This window comes from Lagopus leucura, unplaced genomic scaffold (genome assembly GCF_019238085.1).
Source record: "Lagopus leucura isolate 7727_CA_CO unplaced genomic scaffold, USGS_WTPT01 Super-Scaffold_650, whole genome shotgun sequence".
In the NCBI taxonomy this organism is placed as follows: Eukaryota; Metazoa; Chordata; class Aves; order Galliformes; family Phasianidae; genus Lagopus; species Lagopus leucura.
In genome coordinates, this window is record NW_024962253.1 from 1,170,212 (window position 1) to 1,191,329 (window position 21,118).

Consider the following 21,118-nt stretch of genomic DNA (forward strand, 5'->3'; position numbering starts at 1 on the left):
TTTCTAAAATCAAGGTAGACTACATCCACTGCTCTCCCCCCATCCACCCAGCATGTGACAACATTGTAGAAGGCCACCAGGTTGGTCAAGCATGACCTCCCCCTGGTGAACCCATGCTGACTACTCCTTTTCTTCCAGTTGTCTGGAGATGACATCCAGCACCAGCTGTTCCATCACCTTTCCAAGGACAGAGTTGAGGCTGACTGGCCTATAATTACCTGGATCTTCCTTCTCGCCCTTTTTGAAGACCGGAGTGACACTGGCTATCCTCTGGTCTTCAGGCACCTCCCCCATTCTCCAAGACTTCTCAAAGATGATAGAGAGCCGTTCAGCAATCACCTCTGCCAGCTCCCTCAGCACCCGCAGGTCTCATTGGGTCCCATAGATTTGTGAACATTGGTGTTGCCTAGGTGCTCTTGGACCACCTCTTCCCTGAGTAAAGGGAAATCTTCCATTCCCCAGACCCTCTCACTGACCTTTGGGGTTTGGGATTCCCAAGGGAGAACTTTTTCACTGAACACAGAAGCAAAGAACGCATTTAGTGTCTGTGCCTTCTCAGCATCCCCCGTTACCAGAACACCCCCCTCACTTAGGGGAGCCACATTCTCCCTAGTCTTCCTTTTACTGTTAACATACTTAAAAAAGCCTTTTTTATTATTCTTTATCACCTTTGCCAGATTCGATTCCAGACGGGCTTTAGCCTTCCTCATCACATCCCTGCAGGCCCTGACAACATTTCTATGTTCTTCCCAAGTGTCAGACACATTTTCCACATTTCCACTTCTTCTTCCCTTTGAGTTTGCGCATGAGCTCCTTGCTCATCCACACAGGTCTCCTGCCACCCTTTCCTGATTTCTTGCTCACAGGGACTACACTGCAGACACTGCAGTTCATGTCCTCCCAGCAGACACTGCCTCTCTTCCTTCTCTTCTCTACCCCTGCCAGTCCCCTGCCCTCATCACCCTCATGCTGCAATTGCTGAGAGGGATGTCAACCAGCAGGGAAGGTGACAAAATACATTCCCAGCACACTATTCCAACAACAACAACAAAAAAAGTATTACATTATATGTAAATATGCTTAAAAAATAAAATCAGGTGCTGTCCACAATGTAAAATTTTGGCCCAATGAATAGATGTCTGGAAAACGAAGAAAACTCCAAATGAAAAGATGTGGGCTGTTACGTTTACTGAGCAAAGCAAGCAAAACCCTCGGTGTCTTGCAGCAGCCTGCTTCCAACAGGGCTTTCTGGAACCTTGTGCAGGGTTTTAGGGCAGGAGCAGCCACCCACAGAGAGGTAAGTAAGCAGCAAGAGCCAGTGTACTTATCCAGGAGTACAGATGGCTGTGCTCACCCTTCCCTTTCCCTTTCCAGCTAAACAGCTTCTCCCTGTTGCCAAAAGAAGGAGATCTCATTTGGCTTTCTGTGCTGGGAAGGATCTTCCTTGACCTTTTAGTCCCACCTTGTGTGATGTTTCCTCTCCAATCTGCTGCATTGCTTCGAAGTGGACCCAGGGACAGATGGCTTGATTTAGGCTGATAAAGAAGCTGCCTTCAATGGAGAAGTGAGGCGGAAACTGTCTAGTGATATCAGGTGATACCTCTTTCTGGCACAGTCCGTGGAAGGTGAGGACAAGACCGGATGGAGACCAATTCCATTACAGAGAGCATGAAGAGAAACAAACTTCTCTTTAAAAATGTTAAATGGTGTCTGTTTGCCTTTATTTCAAACAGCTCCTGCCAAACTGGATTTAACTCAGTATTTAAGACATACTCTAGTCCGTCTGCTGCACTATGTGAAAGATAACTAAATATCTTCAGATGCTCTCAAAGGGATAGTCAGGAATGTGGCTGGCATTTTTGCATGCCACCTGCTGAAAGCTCAGCATGCTAAAACCCCATCCACCCTCGTTGCTTTCCATCTGCAGCCTCTGGCAGCACTGCTGCTATTGAGCACCTCACTGAGCCCAGCCCCGCCTGCAGCAATGGGCTGGCATGCTGTCCTGGCTCTATACAGCTAATAAACTGCAGTCCTGCAGTAAGCAAGGGGAACGTAAAGCCAGCTTAGTGCCACTGGTTTCAATTAGGAAGGAGATAAGAGCTGCCACTTCTGGGAATAAAAATCATTTTTCTTAAGAGATCTTAATTTTGCATTTTTCCAGGAATGGGAGGGGAGGAAGCATCTCTGTCTTTGGAGACAGAATAATTTATAAGCTTGTTCATAAAAATCAGCAGTGTCTCTTTAAGTCAGCTATGCCTTTATCTGTTTCCCCAGTTAGTCACATAAGGAGTATCCTTCTAATACAAGAGTGACAGGCGAGAGCTGAGCCAAACAGGCTTGATCAGAAGAGAATCTGTATTTCCCAGCTGCTACTCAGTAACAGAGACAAAGCGTGGGGGTGAGGTGGGCTGTTAATTTAGACACCAAAATGTTTTGTCCCTTGAAATTTCTTGTGTGTGACTGGAGAGCCATGCTGAGGGAGAGCTGCCAGAGATCTGCCTTGGCTTTCACATCCCAGCCCCTCAGACGTGTTTGCTGTGCTGCTGCTTCTGCTCCTTGTTTGTAGGGTTATTTCTGTCACAGGCTTGGCTAAACAGAAACTCTCTCCTTATAAATATGGAAATCTGATGATTGAGCTCTCCATTTATTGGGACAAGTTCAAAGCACTGTGCTGAAGAGAAAAAGGCTGCTAAGCACTCTGCTTGGCAGCTCTGTTTTCTATGCTAGTGGAAAGAAAACAGCAAGTTTTTCATGCTAGGATCTACCCTTTTAGGCAAGGCAAGTGACCTCTTGGGCAGTTCTCAGGACAGTGTGGTGAAGGCTTTGAAAAACAAGAGTAGTCCTTCTATGTGCTGCCATTCAAAACTCACTGCTGTTGCCCACCAGACTCCTAGCTGAGACTTCTGTCTGGGCAGTGGGGCAATGAATAGAACTGGGGGAGGAAACTGCAGGCCAGTCTCACCTCTGTTCCTGGCAAGACGGTGGAGCAGATCCCCCTGAAGTCTCTACTAAGGGATATGGAAAATAAAGATGAAGTGATTGGTAGTACCAACATCTTTGTAGGCAACATAGACAGCGGGATTGAAACCCTCAGCAAGTTTGCAGATGACACCAAGCTGAGAGGTACAGCTGGCACGCTGGAAGGAAGGGATGCCATTCACAGGGACCTGGACAGGCTGGAGAGGTGGATCCATACCAACCTCATGAAGTTCTGCAAGGCCAAGTGTAACATCCTGCACCTGGGTCATGGCAATCCCAAGAACAAATACAGGTTGGGCAGGGAATGGCTTGAGAGCAGCCCTGAGGAGAAGGGTTTGGGGCATATTGGCTGATAAAAGGCGCAGCATGAGCCAGCAGTGTGTGCTTGCAGCCCTGAAGGTCAACTGTATCCTAGGTTGTATCAAGCATGACCAGCAGGTTGAGGGAGGTGATTCTACCCCTGTACTCTGCTCTCATGAGACCCCACCTGGAGTACTGCATCCAGTTCTGGGATCCCCAGCACAAGAAGGATGTGGAGCTGTTGGGGTGGGTCCAGAGGAGGGCCACAACGATGATCAGAGGGCTGCAGCGCCTCCCCTACGCGGGCAGACTGAGAGAGCTGGGGCTCTTAAGCCTGGAGCAGGGAAGGCTCTGGAGGTACCTTATAGCAGCTTTCTAGTACATGAAAAGGGCCTACAGGAAAGCTGGGGAGGGATTTTTTGTAAGGGCATGTAGCAATAGAATGTGGGAAAATGGCTTTAAACAGAAAGAAAGTAAATTTAGACAAGATAGTAGGAAAAAATTCTTTACTATGAGAGCTGTGAGACACCAGAACACGTTGCCCCGAGAGGCTGTGGATGCCCCCTCCCTGGCAGGATGGGGTTTTAAGCAACCTGGTCTAGTGGGAGGTGTCCACTACAGCTGGGGGGTTGAAACTATGTGATCTTAAAGGCGCCCTTTCCAATCTAAATCATTCTGATTCTAGGTACAAGCTGTGGGTAAGGGCTGGCAGAGTCCCCTGCCCTGGACAGGGTTGCGGTCACCACTGAGATCTTCTCAGGTCTGCAGTCAGAAGTGTGTTGGAGGGTGAGCTTTGGACAGTTGTTCACTGTCTGGGTCACACTGATTCCAGCCTGGGTTTTTAGATTTCTTAAATGGCTGAATAGTGGAAGTGTGCAAATTTAGCTTCTGAGACAGCAGGCATGAGGTGTCTTGGGTTGGAGTAGATCTGGCAAACAGAAAGTAGGTGTGCAGTGAAGACATCCTGCAAGGAGTATGCACAGCCCTCCAGGAGAGGAGATTTACTAGGGGCAAGAGTCCCTATGTCCCTATGGCAGGACAAAGAATGATTGCTGGGGAAGTGAGCAGGAGAAGCAATCAAGCAGCTCAGAAAAAAAAAAAAAAAAAGGAAATGAATTACAAGTGCCAGTGGTATTCCAGAGCAAAAAGCAAGACCTCATTCATCTTGTATGTATAGGAATTGAACATGTGAAAATCAGCTGCCTTTCTATGAAAAAATGTCCTGACTGCTAACCGGAGAACAGATGGCCCCAGAGGTATGTTAGTAGTAACTGTGACATTGAACAGCGGATTGGAGCCCTTGGTCTGTGAAAGGTACGGATGTTGAGCTGACCCAGCCTTTTCCTGCTATTGTTCTTACAGCCAGAGGCTCTAGAAGCCCAGTGACGCAGGATTTGCCATGCTGAATCCAGTTCATGGCCTATGGAGGTGATTTTTCAATCTCCAGGATGTTGGAGGGATCTTACATCATTTGAGCGGGGCTCCATTACTGTCATTTGTATTGTGCTGGGACATTTTCGTCAGAATTTATTATCACTGCAGTACCTGCCAGAACCAGCCAACATTTTTAGAGTCTCCTACAGGCAAGCTTTGGTTTCATCCTTCACATACAGCTGGAACAGCCTAGCTGTCTGTAGACAGGCCATGGGCAAGAGAGGATCTGCAAGCTGTTCTGTACATACCTGTGACCATGGCATTTTAGCAGTGATGGCAGCACTTGTTTTGCACGTTCTCAGCCAAAGGTGTCCTTGGAAAGGAAGCACAGATCATCTGTGGTGAAAAGCTCTTCTGTTTTTTTTAAACAGTTTTGCTGTTGAGGATGCTTCATTAAAGCCTTGAAGAGATGGGGCATATGGTTGAAAGAAGCTCTCACCACCAAGCATGAACTCAGTCACTGCAAGTTCGTGCAGTTGTACTTTAGGAGCAGCACTGGAGCTGACTAATGCAGTTTTCAATAGGATGTGCCTGTAGGAGCCCAGGCTCCTGTTGCCCCCAGACTTCAAACACACTGTGGCCCTGGCTCTGACACGCATCTCCATTTTTAATCATTTTGAGGATATCCTCCCTCCTGAGTCGGGTTTTAAAAAGCAATTGTAAAGATATTTGTGTGGGATTGAGTTCCTGGCCACATGCCAGTTGCTAAACTCACTCTTGCAACAGGTACCAAAGTATTTGTGGTGCTTTACTGCCTTAATCATGTGCCTCATTGGTTCTCAGAGCTGTGGATGAATAGTCAAAGGTACAAAATGAAAGTTATAATGCTCTTATATATGTAACCTTTATATGGACAAAATGTTTCAGTACTGAAGCATCCTGACAACATACCTAAATTAATGGCTGGTTTTAAATAGTTATTGTACACCATCCACTTGTCAAATGCTGCAGGCGGTGAGGAGTGCAATGTGGCATTTCTCTGATTTGCAATGTTAATGATCCAATTTAAGTCATGTAAAGTTAGCACAAGATATCAAAGCTATAAATGCATGTGATAATAGGGATGGCTGGTGCTTGTGTGTGAGAAGAGCCTGGAGGGAATACGGTGTTAAATATACTCTGTCATGATGGAAAAGACTGGAGGCTGCTTGTGCTGCTGGTTTCTCTGAGGGAAATCTAACAGAGATCATGTAATTACTCCCATTTTTCTTCCTTGTCCCTCGGTTGCTTTCCCAAAGCATTGGTCTACTTAAGGAATTGGTGCTGCTTCTGTTACTGAGACTCCCAGGATTAGTCATACATCATCATCTAAAAAATGGGATGTTTTTCCCTGTGCTGCAAATGTCATTTCTGATTAGGAAAACAGACATTTGAAACTTCTTGTTCACTTTCCACCACTTAAACGTTCTGCTTGTTGCATTTTGTTCAGATTCAACGTGGAAGTCAGGCAGTGCTTTTGTGGCGAGGGTTTTCAGGGAGCTTTTCATCACCATGCTGAGGGAAGGCAAACTGGCACTTCTGGACCCATTTTAAACAAAGCAAAGACCTTAGCTCCTTGTTACCTTCTGGTGAATTGAGCTTCACCTATTGCAGGTGCAGAAGAGAATGTAAATTCAATGTAGTTCTGGTTCAGTTTAATTAATAAGACTTGAGGTTTTAATCATGCAGCAACATTAACACTGCAGGCTTTTCAAGTTGCTAAAAAAAACTGCATCAAATACTGACTTGTATTGTATATAATTATGAACTAATTGTGTTTGAAACCCAGATCCTGTAGAGGATATTGCAGGCCTATTTGTTACTCTTAACTAAGATTTATTCAGCAATCGCTCAGAAAACAGCAGTGCTGTGACTGGTGCATTGGCAGAGCTAGCATGATGTCAATAAACAGTTGTTGTTTATTGCTTTTTTGAAAGTGAGTCAGTAACAATCCGAGCTTATTTCAGTGCATCAGTTGCTGTGTCACCAAAATGCCACTTGTTTTCACTAGGTGCAGAGTGGCTACTGGTAAGACGAGTGGTTACTGCCTCAGGTTTAGCAGATGCCCACACAGATGACAGGCGGTGACCATGATGTCTTAGGAGTCTTCTGCTCTGGTCACTGTGTGAGCACAGAGTGAATTCCTTCAACATGTCAGGCTTAAAAAAATCATGTTTTCCTCTGGCTCACCCAGAGAGAAATGGCCCTTGGAAGTAATTAAGGAAGTCTCGATAACTTTTCCTTTCCAGGAAACTGGTTTTCTGCCTAAATGCATCTCAGTTAGAAGCAGGCTCCTTTCCTCTTTAGAAGGATGTGGGAATGAGCAGCTAGAAGCAGTGCCAAGCATCCTAAGGGCAGCTGGAAAGAGGTCAAAGCCTGAGGACATACAGCTCCTGTCATCCCCTCTGGGACATGAACCAGAAAAGCTGAACAGCAACAGCCAGAGTGCACTGAAGCAATTCCCCAGCCTGGATGGGACTGCTGGGGGTCTGCAGGCTTAGCTCTGTGTCCTGGCACCAGCATCACACTTCACTGTTTGAAGGAGTTTACACACTTTCTAAGCCAAGCACAGAGCACCACCATTTTTTTTTTTCTCGTGCACGGGACAAATGCAGGGTGTGCATTTGCACAGCTTGTTCCTTGGCCCAGTAGCACACCCTGATGCCCTGAGCAATAAAGCTGGAGTGTGGATATTTTGGCTTTGTTCAGCCTCATTGCACTACTGACTGCTGCCTCAGGGGAATCTGTTGCTTTGTCACCCGAATGCTGACTACTGTAAGCCAGATAAACCACAAAGCCTCAGAGCCATTAGCACAACTTAATTTTTTAAATAAGTTTATCTTCCTCCTATATTCCCTCCTGCATAAATACAAGGTCTGCCATTGCTTATCCTGTCATTTACAGACATAAGAGTTGTAAAACTGGAACAGGCTGTCCAGGGAGGTTGTGGATTCTCCTTCTCTGGAGATATCTTGACACCTACCTATGCAGCCTGCTGTAGGGGGCCTGCTTTGCAGGGGGGCTGGTCACAATGATCTCTAGATCTTGTAGATCTAGAAGTCCCTTCCAACCCGTACAACTCTTGTGATTCTGTGATAGTAACCCACAAGGTCAGAAAAGACCTTCAAGATCACCCAGTCCAACCATCCACCCATCACCAATAGATCTCACTAAACCATATCCCTCAACACAAAATCCAAATGTTCCTTGAACACCTCCACGGTCGGTGACTCCACCAGCTCCCTGGGCGGCCCGTTCCAGTGCCTGACCACTCTTTCAGGAAAGCAGTATTTCCTGATGTCCAGCCCAAATCTCCCCTGGCGCAGCTTGAAGCCATTCCCTCCAGTCCTATCACCAGTTTCACGAGAGAAGAGCCCGACCCCCAGCTTGCTACAACTCCCTTCAGGTAGTTATGGAGAGCAGTGAGGTCTCCCCTGAGCCTCCTCTTCTCCACACGGAACAATCCCAGCTCCTGCAGCCGCTCCTCATAAGCCCTGTGCTCTAGACCCCTCACCAGCTCTTGTTGCCCTTCTCTGAACCCGCTCCAGGGCCTCCATGTCTTTCTTGCAGTGTGGGGCCCAAAACTGGACACCGCACTCGAGGTGTGGCCTCACCAGAATACAGACAGACCATCACTTCCCTGCTCCTGCTGGCAGCACCGTTCCTGATGCAAGCCAAGATGCCATTGGCCTTCTTGGCCACCCGAGCACACTGCATGCTCCTGTTCAGCCGAGCGTCAATCAATGCCCCCAGGTCCATTTCCTCTACGCAATCTTCCAGCCATTCCACCCCAAGCCTGTAGCGTTGCCTGCGGTTGTTGCGGCCAAAGTGCAGGATCTGGCATTTGGCCTGTTGAAATTCATCCCATTGGCTTCAGCCCAGCTCTCCAGCCTGTCCAGTTCCCTCTGTAGGACCTCGCTACCCCCAGGCCGATTGACACTTCCAGCCAACTTAGTGTCATCTGCAAACTTACTGAGGATGCACTCAATGCCCTCATCCAGGTCACCAATAAAGACATGGAAGAGCACAGGCCCCAGCACCAACCTGAGGCACACCACTCGTAACAGATCGCCAGCTGGATTCAGCTCCATTCACTCTCTGGGCCCGGCCTTCCAGACAGTTCCCTACCCAGCCTAGTGCCTGTCCAAGCCACGGGCTGCCAGCTTCTGCAGGAGAATAGGCAGTGTCAAAGGCCTTGCAGAAGTCTAGGTAGAATACATCAGCAGCCTTTCCCTCATCCACCAGACGGGTCACTCGATCATAGAAGGAGATAAGGCTGGTCAAACAGGACCTGCCCTTCGTGAGCCCAGGCTGGCTAGGTCTGATCCCCTGGTTGTCCCGCACATGCCGTGTGATCACCCTCAAGACAATCTGCTCCATAACCTTCCCTGGCACACAGGTCATGGTAACAGGTCTGTAGTTCCCCAGATCCTCCTTACAACCCTTCTTGTAGATGGGATCACACTGGCAAGCCTCCAGTCTTCTGGGACCTCACCAGTCAACAAGGAGCGCTGATAGATAATGGCAAGCGGCTCGGCTCTCACCTCCGCCAGTTCCCTCAGCTCTCTGGGTGAATCCCATCCGGCCCCATGGACTTGTGACAGTCCAGCTGCAGTAGTAGGTCTGTGACTGCGTCCTCCCGAATTGCGGGAGGTTCTGTCTGCACCCCAGCCAAGACTACCAGGTCAGAGAGTGGAGCACCCTGAGGATAACCGGTGTGACCTTTAAAGACAGACATAAAGAAGGCATCCAGAACATCTGCCTTTTCCTTGTCATCACTGGTCACATTCCCAGCCTCATCCAGTAAAGAATGAAGATTTTCCTTAGTACTCCTCTTACCACTGATGTGTTTGTAAAAGGCTTTCTTGTTCCTTTTTACCCCAGCGGCCAGGTTGAGTTCAATCTGGGCTTTTGACTTTCTGACTTTCTCTCTACACATCTTAACAACTTCTCTGTACTTTTCTGAGTCGCCTGTCCTTCTTCCACAGGCGGTAGATTCTCTTTTTCTCCCAAAGCCTCAAGAATAGCTCCCTGTTCATCCACGCTGGTCTTCTTCCCCGCCGGCTCATTTTGCGGCTCAGGGGACAGCCAGCTCCTGTGCCTTTAAGACTTCCTTCTTGAAGAGTGACCAGCCATCTTGGACCCTTCACTCTCTGGGAGTGAAACCTAGGGCATTTCCCCTAACAGCCTTCTGAATAATTCAAAGTCCGCCCAGAACTCCAAGGTAGCAGTTTTCCTGTTTCCCCCTCCTGGCTCCACCAAGAATCGAGAACTCTACCATTTCATGGTCACTCTATCCAAAACAGCCCCCGACCTCCACATTTCCCACCAGACTTTAAAAAAACTGGGAGTTCTGTAATATTAATTCTGCCTGGTGTCTGCAGGGAACTTAGGCCATCTACCGCCCACATGTTGCCCCACTGCAGCAGCTCAGAGTCCCCTTCCAGCCCTCTTCCTTAAGGGTCAGTGCAACAGAGACTCTGAGTCTTGGGGAAGGACAAGTGTGGGGGATAAGAAAGAAGAGGTCATAGGAGTGTGATGGAGATGGGACTCTTCCCAGTTGACAGTGAAATCATGGGATTCTCAGTGGTGGAAACAAGCTGGATGTTTCAGGGGAGCTGCAGAGCCCCTGTGCACCACAAATGGACACAGGTATGTCTGACTACAGACACAGCATGGTGGTGCCTGCCCAGCTGTGATGATGGTGGAGCCATCCTCCTCCACTTCTTCCTCCAGAAGGGGATCTATCTTTGTAGGCTCCATATCGCTATCAGAGATATCAGAACCATCAGGTCCAGGTCACTGCTGCTCCCAAGAAGCCAGAGCATATTAGTGGTAGGAGGATGTGACCTCCTCTGTTTGAGAAAGTTCCTGCATCCCAAAGGTAGGTGAGGAGATCTCTAATAACACTCCTCTATCCTCACAGCATTCTGCTTATAAAGGCAGACACACATCAGTGACAGGAACCCCAGAGGTAGGGTTCCCCTGTTTTCAAGGGCTCAGAAGGTTAAGCAGATACTGCAGAAAGCCAGAGCCGCTGCTCTCTCGATTCTAAGAGTATCTCATACTGACCAAAACATGGCTGTGCTGGGTCTGAGAGGTGCCCTAGTTTTGAAGAAGGAAAGGTGCATACAACCAAAACCTGCTCAGTGAGCTTGGCTGTCCAGGTGGAACTTGAGAGTCCCTAGTATGTCTCTGATGCATGCAGCTATGTCTTATGTCAGACACAGTCCAATGGCTCCTGTCCAGCCCTGATGATGGTGGATCCACTTAGATGACTTCTTCATCCAGAAGCGGATCCATCTCCATGGGCTCCATGTCACCATCAGACATCAGTGTTCATCAGTTCCAGGTTCCTGCTACTCCTGAGAAGCCAGAGCTTATTAATAGGAGGAGGATCCCACACCTCTTACTGAGGCAACTCCTCAGTGCCTCCCACACGTTTGCAGGCAGACCACTCTCTAATAAAACTCATCTTTGCTCAGAGTTCTCTACTTCTAGAAGCCCAAATTGCTCAGCTACTGGGGCTCTAGCTGCAGGATCCCCTTATTTCTAGGGAGCCTAGGATATGCCTGTTGGCCTCCTCCTCTTGTGATCAGAAGAGAAGGCAGAGAGGCATCCAAGACAGCAGGCAGCTACGGTCATGCCATTTTAGCAATGTCCCATGCTGACCAAAACATGGCAGTGCTGAGGCTGAGAGCCCTATGGCCTAGGTTTGAAGAAGGAAAGGTCCACACAGTTCAGTGGGACAAAGAGAAAAAACCTGGCTTTACCAGTGATAAGCTGTATAGGACCTCCTTTACCAGAGCACAGCTGCAGGCAATTCCAAAACGTTCGAAGTCATACAAGGCAACGCAGGAGGCTGGCTTGACCGGCTGGCCATCTTCTTGTGCCACTTGGGTGAAAAGTGTGCAGGCACTGGAAGTGACGCTGGGCGCTGCAGGGCGACTGCAGCAATGCTGTCCGTCACTGCGGGATGGAAATTTGTGTGACAAAAGCTCACCCCGAGGTGAAGCCGGCCTGCGCCGTGAAGAGCAACAAAAAAGCCTATTTAAAACATTTTAACTGCAGCCGGAGGAGCAGTGCTAGGCCCAGCGGGTTTGGAATTTGCAGCAGAAGGGCTCCGAAGCGCCTGGAGCTGCGTGGGGCGGCTCGGCCGGCGCCCGCAGCCGCAACACGTGGCGACAACGGCGGAGCTCGGCGGGAAGCGCCGCCACCGCAAATACCGCGAGAACAGCAAATCCCGCCGCGTGTCTCTGGCTGCCCGGCGCTCCTGCCCCGCCCCGCCTTCCCGCCCTCTTGCCTCACTGCTTCCCGCTCCGCTTCGAGGCTGCGGCCCGCTCGGCCCCAGCAGGCAGGGCGAAGGCGCTACAGACCGCGCGGGGACACAGGAATCCTAGTGCAGGCTCTAAAGTATATTAAAAAAAAGCCGGCCTTGTGTGGAGGCCCTGGCTTCTTTGCCGTTTGATGCCTTTGTTTCGCTGAGGGTTTCTTGTCCGAACAGCACAGCCTTACAGTGTGCTTGCTAGTCCACAACACTGTAGCCATAGCATTCACAGCTATGATAGTTTTAGCAGGGGGAATTAATCACATAACTGAACGACTATTTCTAGAATACGCGACTGATACATGTGGTATTTTTGCTTTTTCGAACCAGCAGTTTCAAGGACAGGTTACAGAACACAAACGGGTTGTGCTCTATTTTGGAGCAGTTCCCTGTTTCTGATGCCTAACGCAGGAACAACCTTCCACTCTACTGTAGGGTGGCACAGCACTGTGCTGCCTGCCCACAGCTGATTCGGTGAATCCATCCTCCAGCGGTTCTTCCCTTAGAGTAAGATCCACCTCCACGGCTCCACATTGCCATCAAGAACGTCAGCGTTCATCAGCTGTGACAGAGAAGGGCTGGGGCTTTGGGAAAGGCTGTGCCCCAGGGCAGTGGGCATGGAGCAGGCTGCCCAGGGCAGCGGGCACGGCGCTGAGCTGCTGAGTTTGAGGAGAAGTTGGACTGTGCTCTTAGAAACATGGTTTGAATTTTGTGAGGTTTTCTGCATGGAGCAAGGAGTTGGACTCCTTCTGGGTCCTATCTAAGTTGGTATTCTGTGATTCTATGACCAGCATTGAAGTTGTGTGATTTGGTATTTCATATGAATTTCATGATGTATCGCTGAGTGCAGCGCTAGGTTGTCTGCAAGTAGATGTGATGAAGTAGATTTTGTGTTTTTGGGGCTTTTGTTTTGGGAGGATTCTGTTGACAGTGAAGTGTGCTATGCTGACAGATAGTGAAATTAAATCTTCCAGGTCAGCCAAAAATAGGTGCAACATGATAAGCGTAGTCTTCTTTGGTCTTCTAATACAGACTGGAGGTAAAATTCAGCTGCTCATTCAACCTTAGTTCCTTCTGAGCTGGACAGCACACAGCTGCCTATGACTTTTTTAGTTTTGATTATGAGGTTGGCCAGCTCACTTTGAACTTAGCTGAAAATGTAAATGTGTAAATGAAAGTGACTTGGGATTATTGCCAAGCTAGGCAGAATTTGAAGTGGTGATTCACTTTCCATATTGTATTACTAGTATTGTCCAGCACATGAAACCCAGTGTTTCCCCAGGTATTTCAAACATCCTAAACATACTTCCAGCACTCTGTGATTCTCCACTACGTTTCAGCCATAAAAACATCAGCATATACTGTGCTCTGTCTGAACACAGGTGGGAATGGACTTGTATAACCATCAGTTAGAAGTCCAGAAGTGACTGCGTAATCTTTAGCTAAACCATTGTTTTGTTTCATTTTCTGTCTCAACAGGATCCAACCGCTGCATCTATTTCGGACAGAGACTGTGATACAAGAGAGGGAGAGACTGTAGCCATGAACTATAAGCCGTCCCCACTCCAAGTGAAATTAGGTGAGTCTTTGCTGTTGGAGGGTGAAAAGACTTAATCCAAAGTCTGAAATACAGTGGTGTACTAGTGAGATCATTTACAGATCTCCACTCATAGACATGAGTGAGAATCATCAGCTGAACATGCCAGATCAGCCCACAGAACAGTTTATCAGTATGATTCTACTGCTCAGGGAACTGATCTATAAACATTCAAGGACTTCCTGTCTTGGGATGTGGTAGAAACCTTCTTTGAAAAGGTGTATTTTTTCAAACCTACAGAATTTTATCAAATTGGCCAGGAAAAAAAAAAAAAAAGAATGAATATAGAGAGGCTATAAAAAGAAAACATGACTACAAACAAAAGGGAAAGGATCAGAGACTTGGACATCACCTGTCTTATCAGGACAAGACAGAGCTGTGTTACTGTGAGATGGAGGAATTACAGATTTGTAATAGTTCACTGCTATTTCTGTGTAGTATTTCTGAAGTTCTGGAAACAGAACCACGTATTAGCACAATACACTGCTTCCTCACCAGGCTAATTCTTGCAAGAGGACAGCAGTCCACACAAGGCCCTCTTGTTTCCAAAGCCTTAAGCAGTGTTATGCCATACAGATTCAAGATCCTAATGAAGGACAGGTCAGAGGATTGATATGCTTTTTGCTCAGGTTTAAAACAAAAACGGTAATCTAAGCCTAGAAAATTTCCTCATAGATGCATATTTTTATATGGTTATGAAGAGATTTTGTCAAGTAAATAGGTGTTACCCAAGGACCTACTGCTGCAAGCAATGGTGTTGGCCTCATTGGGTGGCCTTAAAGAAGCAGCAGGAAAAGCCTCGTTTGCATTTGCAGAGTCTCAGAGCTCCAGTGAAGTATATGGGAAATTGAATGATCGGACACAGTGGTCATGGCAGTGCATAAAGGGGTTTCACAAGTAAGTATACATACAGCAAAGGAAAATAAAGTAACTGAACAATGACTTTGCTGATTGAGTGACTACAGAGAAGACAGAAAATTGGATGTACAAACACAGCAAGGTAATGTGGCAAAGTGGAAGATCTCGAAGTATCCATAGAGGACATGAAAAAGTGTATTGGCACAGCATATCTGCCCTGCAGTAGCCATCAGGAATACTCCAAAATGGCAGCTGCTTTTTAGGAAAAGGCAGAAAACAGCGGTATGTGTTGATGGGAGTGCAGATCTCAGTTTGGTAAAAGATGATCACTGGCAGCATGCCATATGCCTCCAGGATCCTTTTTCATTGCTAGAAGGATTCTGTATTGTTGAGATAATTCTGTATTGAGAGATAATTATTACTGCGATATTTGTTTTGGATCATTTAACATCAGGTGTCAGGTTGGAAAGCAGTTAATGCTACTATTCGTAGGTCTGAGATATTCCTGCATTTATAGGCAATAAAAGTATACTCAAGAGATCTGCTGATGTCACAGAAAATTGTGCTGTTTTAGTCTTGGTAACGTATGAGGATGTTATAGAAGATGTGATTGTCAGAAATAGATTGGATTCAGAGATAACAATGCAAATAAAATGTAAAGGTAATTCAGAAAAGGTCTGTAACTAACTTCAGCGTTATAGACTAAGTGCTTGAGCAAAGTCAGTGAATTGAGAACTGTAGGAATTCATTATTCACCAGGTACTGTGGAAGGAGAAGGCATCAGAAAAAAAAGAGATTGTTAATGAACTTCTTCAACAATCACTTCATTTCTAAGTAATTAATGACAAGGGCACATAAACCAGGAGTTGGCTCAGAAACCTGTGAGACATCGGTACGACAAAGTCTCAGAAACATCATAGAGAAAAAGCATGAAAACTGCAGTAGTAGAAATGCAGAAAACATGCCAGGAGAAATGCAATCTGCTGTACATTGGAAGTGAATAAGAAAGTACGGCATCACTGCAAGACAAGGAGTTATTAAAATGGACTGATACATGGCGTGGTCACACTTCTGCAGCATTTACCAGCTTTTTTCAAAACACCGATGCAGCAGAACGATTAATTCTTCTGCTAGAATATTTTGCTTTACCACGTAAAGAAAATTGCATTCTGTTTGGCCACTGATGAATGCTATTAGCAAAGTGGTAAGGGTAGGTATTAGAAGAATATGAATCCATTTTTTCCAGTAAATAAAGGTGTAGCAATATGTACATGTATGAGATATATGGAGTCCTGTAAAGCAGTCTCCAGCAAGAAGAATTCAGGATGGGCTAAGTGTAGATAAGAACTACGTAAGACGAGGGATCTGGAAAGGCTGCCATATCAGAGAAAGCTAAAAGAATTTGGCATATTGAGCCTAGTAAGACCAGGACAGAAAGAAAGAACTCCTTGTCCTTTATAAATCTTCCAGGGAGTAAATATCAGAAACAGAAAAAAATAAGTAGTTGATGCAGGTGCTATCAGCCCTGGGAAAGTTAGCGTTAAGTCGTGAAGGCTGTGCTGCATCTGAAAATTAAAGCATGATTAACCATGAAAGTAAGAACAGCTTCACTTGGTTTCTTCTGGGAATAACAGAAAGAGAAAACTCCCAGGACTTGTATTATGTGAGAGCTTTGCAGCGTTGCAGAAGATTGCTGCCTCCACGACCTGCTGGTGCTCCGGCCAGAGAATGTTCAGCACTGACCACTCTGTGGGTGAAATCTACCTGCTTAGCAGGAACTATCTGGCAGAGCTGATGAGCGTGTTCCTGCCTGGGCTCCTAGACAAGTCTGCTCAGAAACCTCTCTCTGCCTGTGGATACAGTGTGCCTCTTTAATTAGGTGAACACATATTTAATGGTGTTTGGATTGGCTTTCTGTCCTTAGCCATACTCTGATGAGTGCAAGGTTACCTGGGGCAAAACGAGACTGATGGTATTGTCTGCATCCAGTGTAATATGGTTTAATCCACATCAGCTCCCACTGCTGTCATTCTTAAGAGATGCCCGACCTTTGCAGTTTTCAAGTATTTTAACAGCTCACATCTCCCAGCTTTGGATTTTTTTCTTCGAACTCAATCTTTAGTCTTTTCTACATTAAGGATTTTTATTGTTTTTTAATCCTCTAAGCCTAGGCAAAGTTAAGGTAGTAAATATTTAGTAGCTTACCTGGCAGAGCTATTGTTGGGGATGGTAGTGACTAGGGTTTTAATCCTATTGCAAGTTTTCCATATGGATTTAACACTTTTCAGTGTTAAATCAGAATCAATTGTTCAAATGTCAAATGCTCTGATGGCAGGTTAATAAATGTCATTTTATACTCTGTGAAGATTTATATATAAATCTGTCATATGTGCTTATTGGAAGCATGGTTCAAATGTGCTCAATTAAATACCAGCCCAGCATGAATGCAGGTTTTGCTTCCAGAGCCCACAGTGATTAAAGTGTGACAGAAAAAGCGTGCTTTGCTGCAATTCCTGCTGCTGTGGTTGTTTTTCTGCTGTATTAGTAAAGAGATTTCATTGCCACACATTTGTTTGGGGGTCAGTTAGACATAGGAAAATTTTGACAGGTGGCTTTAGTTTTTATTGATTTCTTAAAGATTATACCTGGTTTGTAAATGGAGCAGGAAGACATTTAGATTGTTTCTTGTACCATATCTGAAAAGAGAACTTCACATCAATATCCGGTGCGTGTGATTCATCATGTATTACATCCGTATTAATTATGTATTTCTTACTTTCCTAGCACTCCTGCTTTGTCTTTCTTTTGAGTCTTCAGGACTTGGCCTGCTTCTTGCTTGCAAATTACTTGATGTGGAGGCTCCTGACAGCACTGTGGGGGGCTGGGTGCCCATTAGTGCTTAGGAGATGTCTCCAGCACATCCTTATTAGGAGGCATGTCCAGATGGAGCGCATACCACAAGCCTTTTGAAGGCAGAAGAGTGTTGTGATAAGGAGAGAGGGAGGAATAGAATAATCCCCAAGTGTAAATCTCGGGGGCTCCATACCCACTGGAAAGTAGCAGATCCCCGTGGGATATCAAGAGATGACATGCTATTTTAATGAAGTTTACACCATCTGTTTTTCTATTTTGCATTTTTAATTTCACTTTTTTGCCTGAAAATCCCCATCCAGACAGTCTGTCTGACTTACCTAGCAGTCAGTGTTTCACTCTGTATTAAAACAAAATAAGCAGTGTGGTAATTGGTTGCAGCACAGGCTACGGCACTGATGAGGGACTGCGGCAGTGGCATCTTTATCAGCACAATCCTGGGAGTGTGATAGTAAATCCCCCACATCCCTCTCTGCAGTTGAACACATGAGAGGGAGACAGACGGACAGAGTTACTCATAGCAGCCTTTGTCCCTCTGAGACTTCTTTCCTTCACTTACTCAGTGGCCGTGACTTGTATCCATGCTGGTTTTTTATGATCTCAGCCATTGCAGAGGGAAGGAAAACTGCATTGCTCGAGGTGTGATACATGGCTGTGCTCCTAGTGGACTGGAGGGAGATGTCTGTAACAGGCTTCACGCAAATAAAATGACAAGGGCTGATGACAGGTATTGAAAATCAAGCTGCCATTAGGGAGTTTTGATTGTTTGGTGGGAAATTGGAGAGGCTCTCTGTGGGTGCTGGCTCTTGAAAAAGGTTAAATGTTCTCTGTTTGTTAGAAGTGCATGCTGTCCAGGCCAGATTCAGATGAGCTCAAATGGTGCGTTCAGTCAGCACCTCTCTCCACAGCCATTTGACCTTCAGATTATCCTCTGCAGGCTGTTTCCTCTAGACACCCATCAGGGACGCAGAGCACTCAGTGTCAGCACTTCCTTGCCATGTTTATTTTAGACAGGTTCTGGATCAGTCTCTTAACTGCTTGAGTGGAAAGTTCCCATTTCCAGTTAATGGGGAAAGGTGGTATTTTGGGAGGGATCTGGTAGCTGCAAGAACCTTCTTTTCTTGAACTAGGTAGAGAAATATGGCAGTCCTCTTGGGAGTGTGGTGAGTAATGCCTAAATATGCATGACAAGTAAGTGTCTAATATAGGTAAGCTGGACCTCACTTTAAGACTCAGTGAACTACTTGCACATGAGGTTGTCTGTCAGATGATCAAGAAGAAACCCAGTTGATAATGCCTGTTTGAAAGGCATTTTTTATTCGTGGATTTTATTTTAGATTTTCTTTACCAAAGTTACTGTAAAAAATGGCCAGAATTGCAGATGTGGCAGATAATTTTCCCACTCTCCTAGCTATGGTTTTGTTCCCCTCCCAGTTTAGATCACATACTGGTATTCATCACAGTACCAAAAACCACAGTGTCGATACTAGTCAGCCCCATAAGGGGAAGCAGGTGGCACAGAGCTGCCTTCCACGTAAGCTGCTTTCACTCCATTATGTTGAAATGAAACACTACCTATAATGTTGGTAGACTATATTATAGTCTACCAGCCTGAACAGAAGTTTCCCTTTCTTCAAGAGAAAGCAAGCTGTCCTAGCACTAAGAGAGGAAAGCCGATCCATGAATTAGTGGGCTACAAACACTCTTCTCCAGCCAGTAGCATTGTAGGATGTTGCTTTTCTTTCCAAGAGATGTTGCACAGAGGAGCAGGTCAGCTTCCATCCAGATACTGCAGGAAAGGAAGCTTCGCAGGTCTGAAGCCTGGACATGTTGCTACAGCGAGTGTGAAAGCTTCTTGAGTCAGCCCAGCTTGGCCTTTTGGTTTTCTATGTGACAAGAGGGAGATGAGAGCAGCTGAGCAGCCACAGTGCAGCCTGAGCCATGCAGATGGCTCAGCATGAAGTCAGGGTAGTAGAAAAAGCTGTTCTCTGATGTATAACCATAGTGCTCACTCTCCAAAGAGAGGTGAGTTCCCCAGTTAAACCACTGAATGCTCTTTTGTCTGTTTCTCTATCAATCTTATCTCTCCATGTTAGATGAGGGGGGTTATCCTTGAGTTTTACAAGAGACTGTTGCTGATCTTGCTAAAGTTGAGAGGCTTGTTGTTGACTCGTAAAAGGGGACTTATTCATACCCAGAGCTGGAGCATGGTGTGTGAAGACATGGGCAGTAGTAGTGTAAAACCATGTCCTGAGGAAACATGCTCCATCCCTACTGTTGCTCATCACTCCATCCCTGGACTTCTCTGGGTACAAACGTCCTAAGGTTTTACCTATTGGCAGCAAGAAGATTTAATTTAATCTGGCTTCCACAGTATGTAGCTGGGGACAGGGATTCTGCACAGAGACACCACTTAGGTGTGCCCATTTTCAAACACCAGATTACTTCACTTGTGCTATTGGATTAATTCCTGTTTATAACAAGTGTCTCCCAGACCACAAGCAGGTAACTTGAGTGTTCACTTCCAGCAAGCAACTCTGGCAAGCAGCAACAGAAAACTTCTCCCAGGGGCATATAGCATTTTATTCTCTGGGGTGGCTGACTTGTAGAAAACTGAGAATCTAATTTATGGCTGGGCCCCATCTTTGTAGACACTAGGGTGAACTGAGGAAATAATCCTTTGGGGGCCAGAGGATGACAGCACAACCTGTGGCATTATCTCCTGCCTTCCAGCTTGATGCTGCACATTCATGGCAGATAGTAAATTGCTGTACTGTCAGGGAGGAGTACTGGGAATATCAGTTAATGAGTTGAGAACTGCAAAGCCCTCAGGGTTCAACATAACAAAATTGGTGCATTTCTGGTTGTAACTTTACAGTTGACCTCTCATCCCTGTAAAGGACAGGCTACCTTGAACTCTCCATGTTGCTGCTGAAACTGGACTTTCAATTTGTGTAGTTATTTAACTACTTTCTTAGAGTTGTGTGGAAATTCAGAGCTTGTTTTAAAGCAGCTCTGTTGAAGAGCCACGAGGCACACAGTGGAGTAATTTCTCAGTGCTGTTTAAAAGGATGCCTTCCTCAGAGACTTCCTTCAAGACCTGCATTTGCCACAGCTCAAGATGAAGAAGTGGCACTGGGAGATGCTGTCCCAAATGGATTGGGTACGACGCTGCTTCTGCAGTCTGAATGGCTCAGTACCTGCATGAAACCTTGGCTCCTTTTCTGCATTATCTCTTCCCAGTCTGCTTCACAGCTTGTGACTTCTAAATGTTTCATGCTGAAAGCAGAATAATAAGGGAAGTTCGTAGTAGACTGGACAAATCAATGCCATTAGTGTATCCTTTTGTCAGTACCTCAAGTACTGTACTATTCCCAGTTGCTCTTCTGTAACAAGGTGATTAATGTTAATTAGGTACAGCAGCTGTTGTTTCTGGGAAGGAGCTCTGTAGGTAAATTAGGGAAACATTAAAAAAAAAGCTGTAACTCTTTAGCTGGGTCCCGAGGTTCTGACTGTATTGACGAAACTGCAGATTTACATGTACATAACTGTTTGCATGGCGACCTGAAGTGACACCATTACTTCAATTGCACAAAACTATTTTCATTCCTTGGGAGCACCTATTTCCTTGTACTTTGTAGGGAGGGGATGAATAATGTGGAAGCCAGAGAGCAGTGACAGTATAGCAGTGCTATTGATTTTCTTCATGAAGACAGAAGCGTAGCATACCACTTGGAGGCCTCCTGGATGGAGGGGAATTTATTTAAACATTA

The 21,118-nt window shown here is 46.1% G+C and overlaps 1 protein-coding gene across 3 annotated transcripts in view; it reads left to right on the top strand.

The window, feature by feature from the left end:
- Positions 1 to 21,118, top strand: part of FAM219A (family with sequence similarity 219 member A) — an 87,674-nt gene that overhangs the window by 37,063 nt on the left and 29,493 nt on the right. For all 3 annotated transcript variants that reach the window (XM_042862377.1, XM_042862378.1, XM_042862379.1), the window contains exon 2: positions 13,499 to 13,598. In XM_042862377.1, coding sequence (XP_042718311.1) covers positions 13,499 to 13,598 — 100 coding nt within the window. The remainder of the gene's footprint in view (positions 1 to 13,498; positions 13,599 to 21,118) is intronic.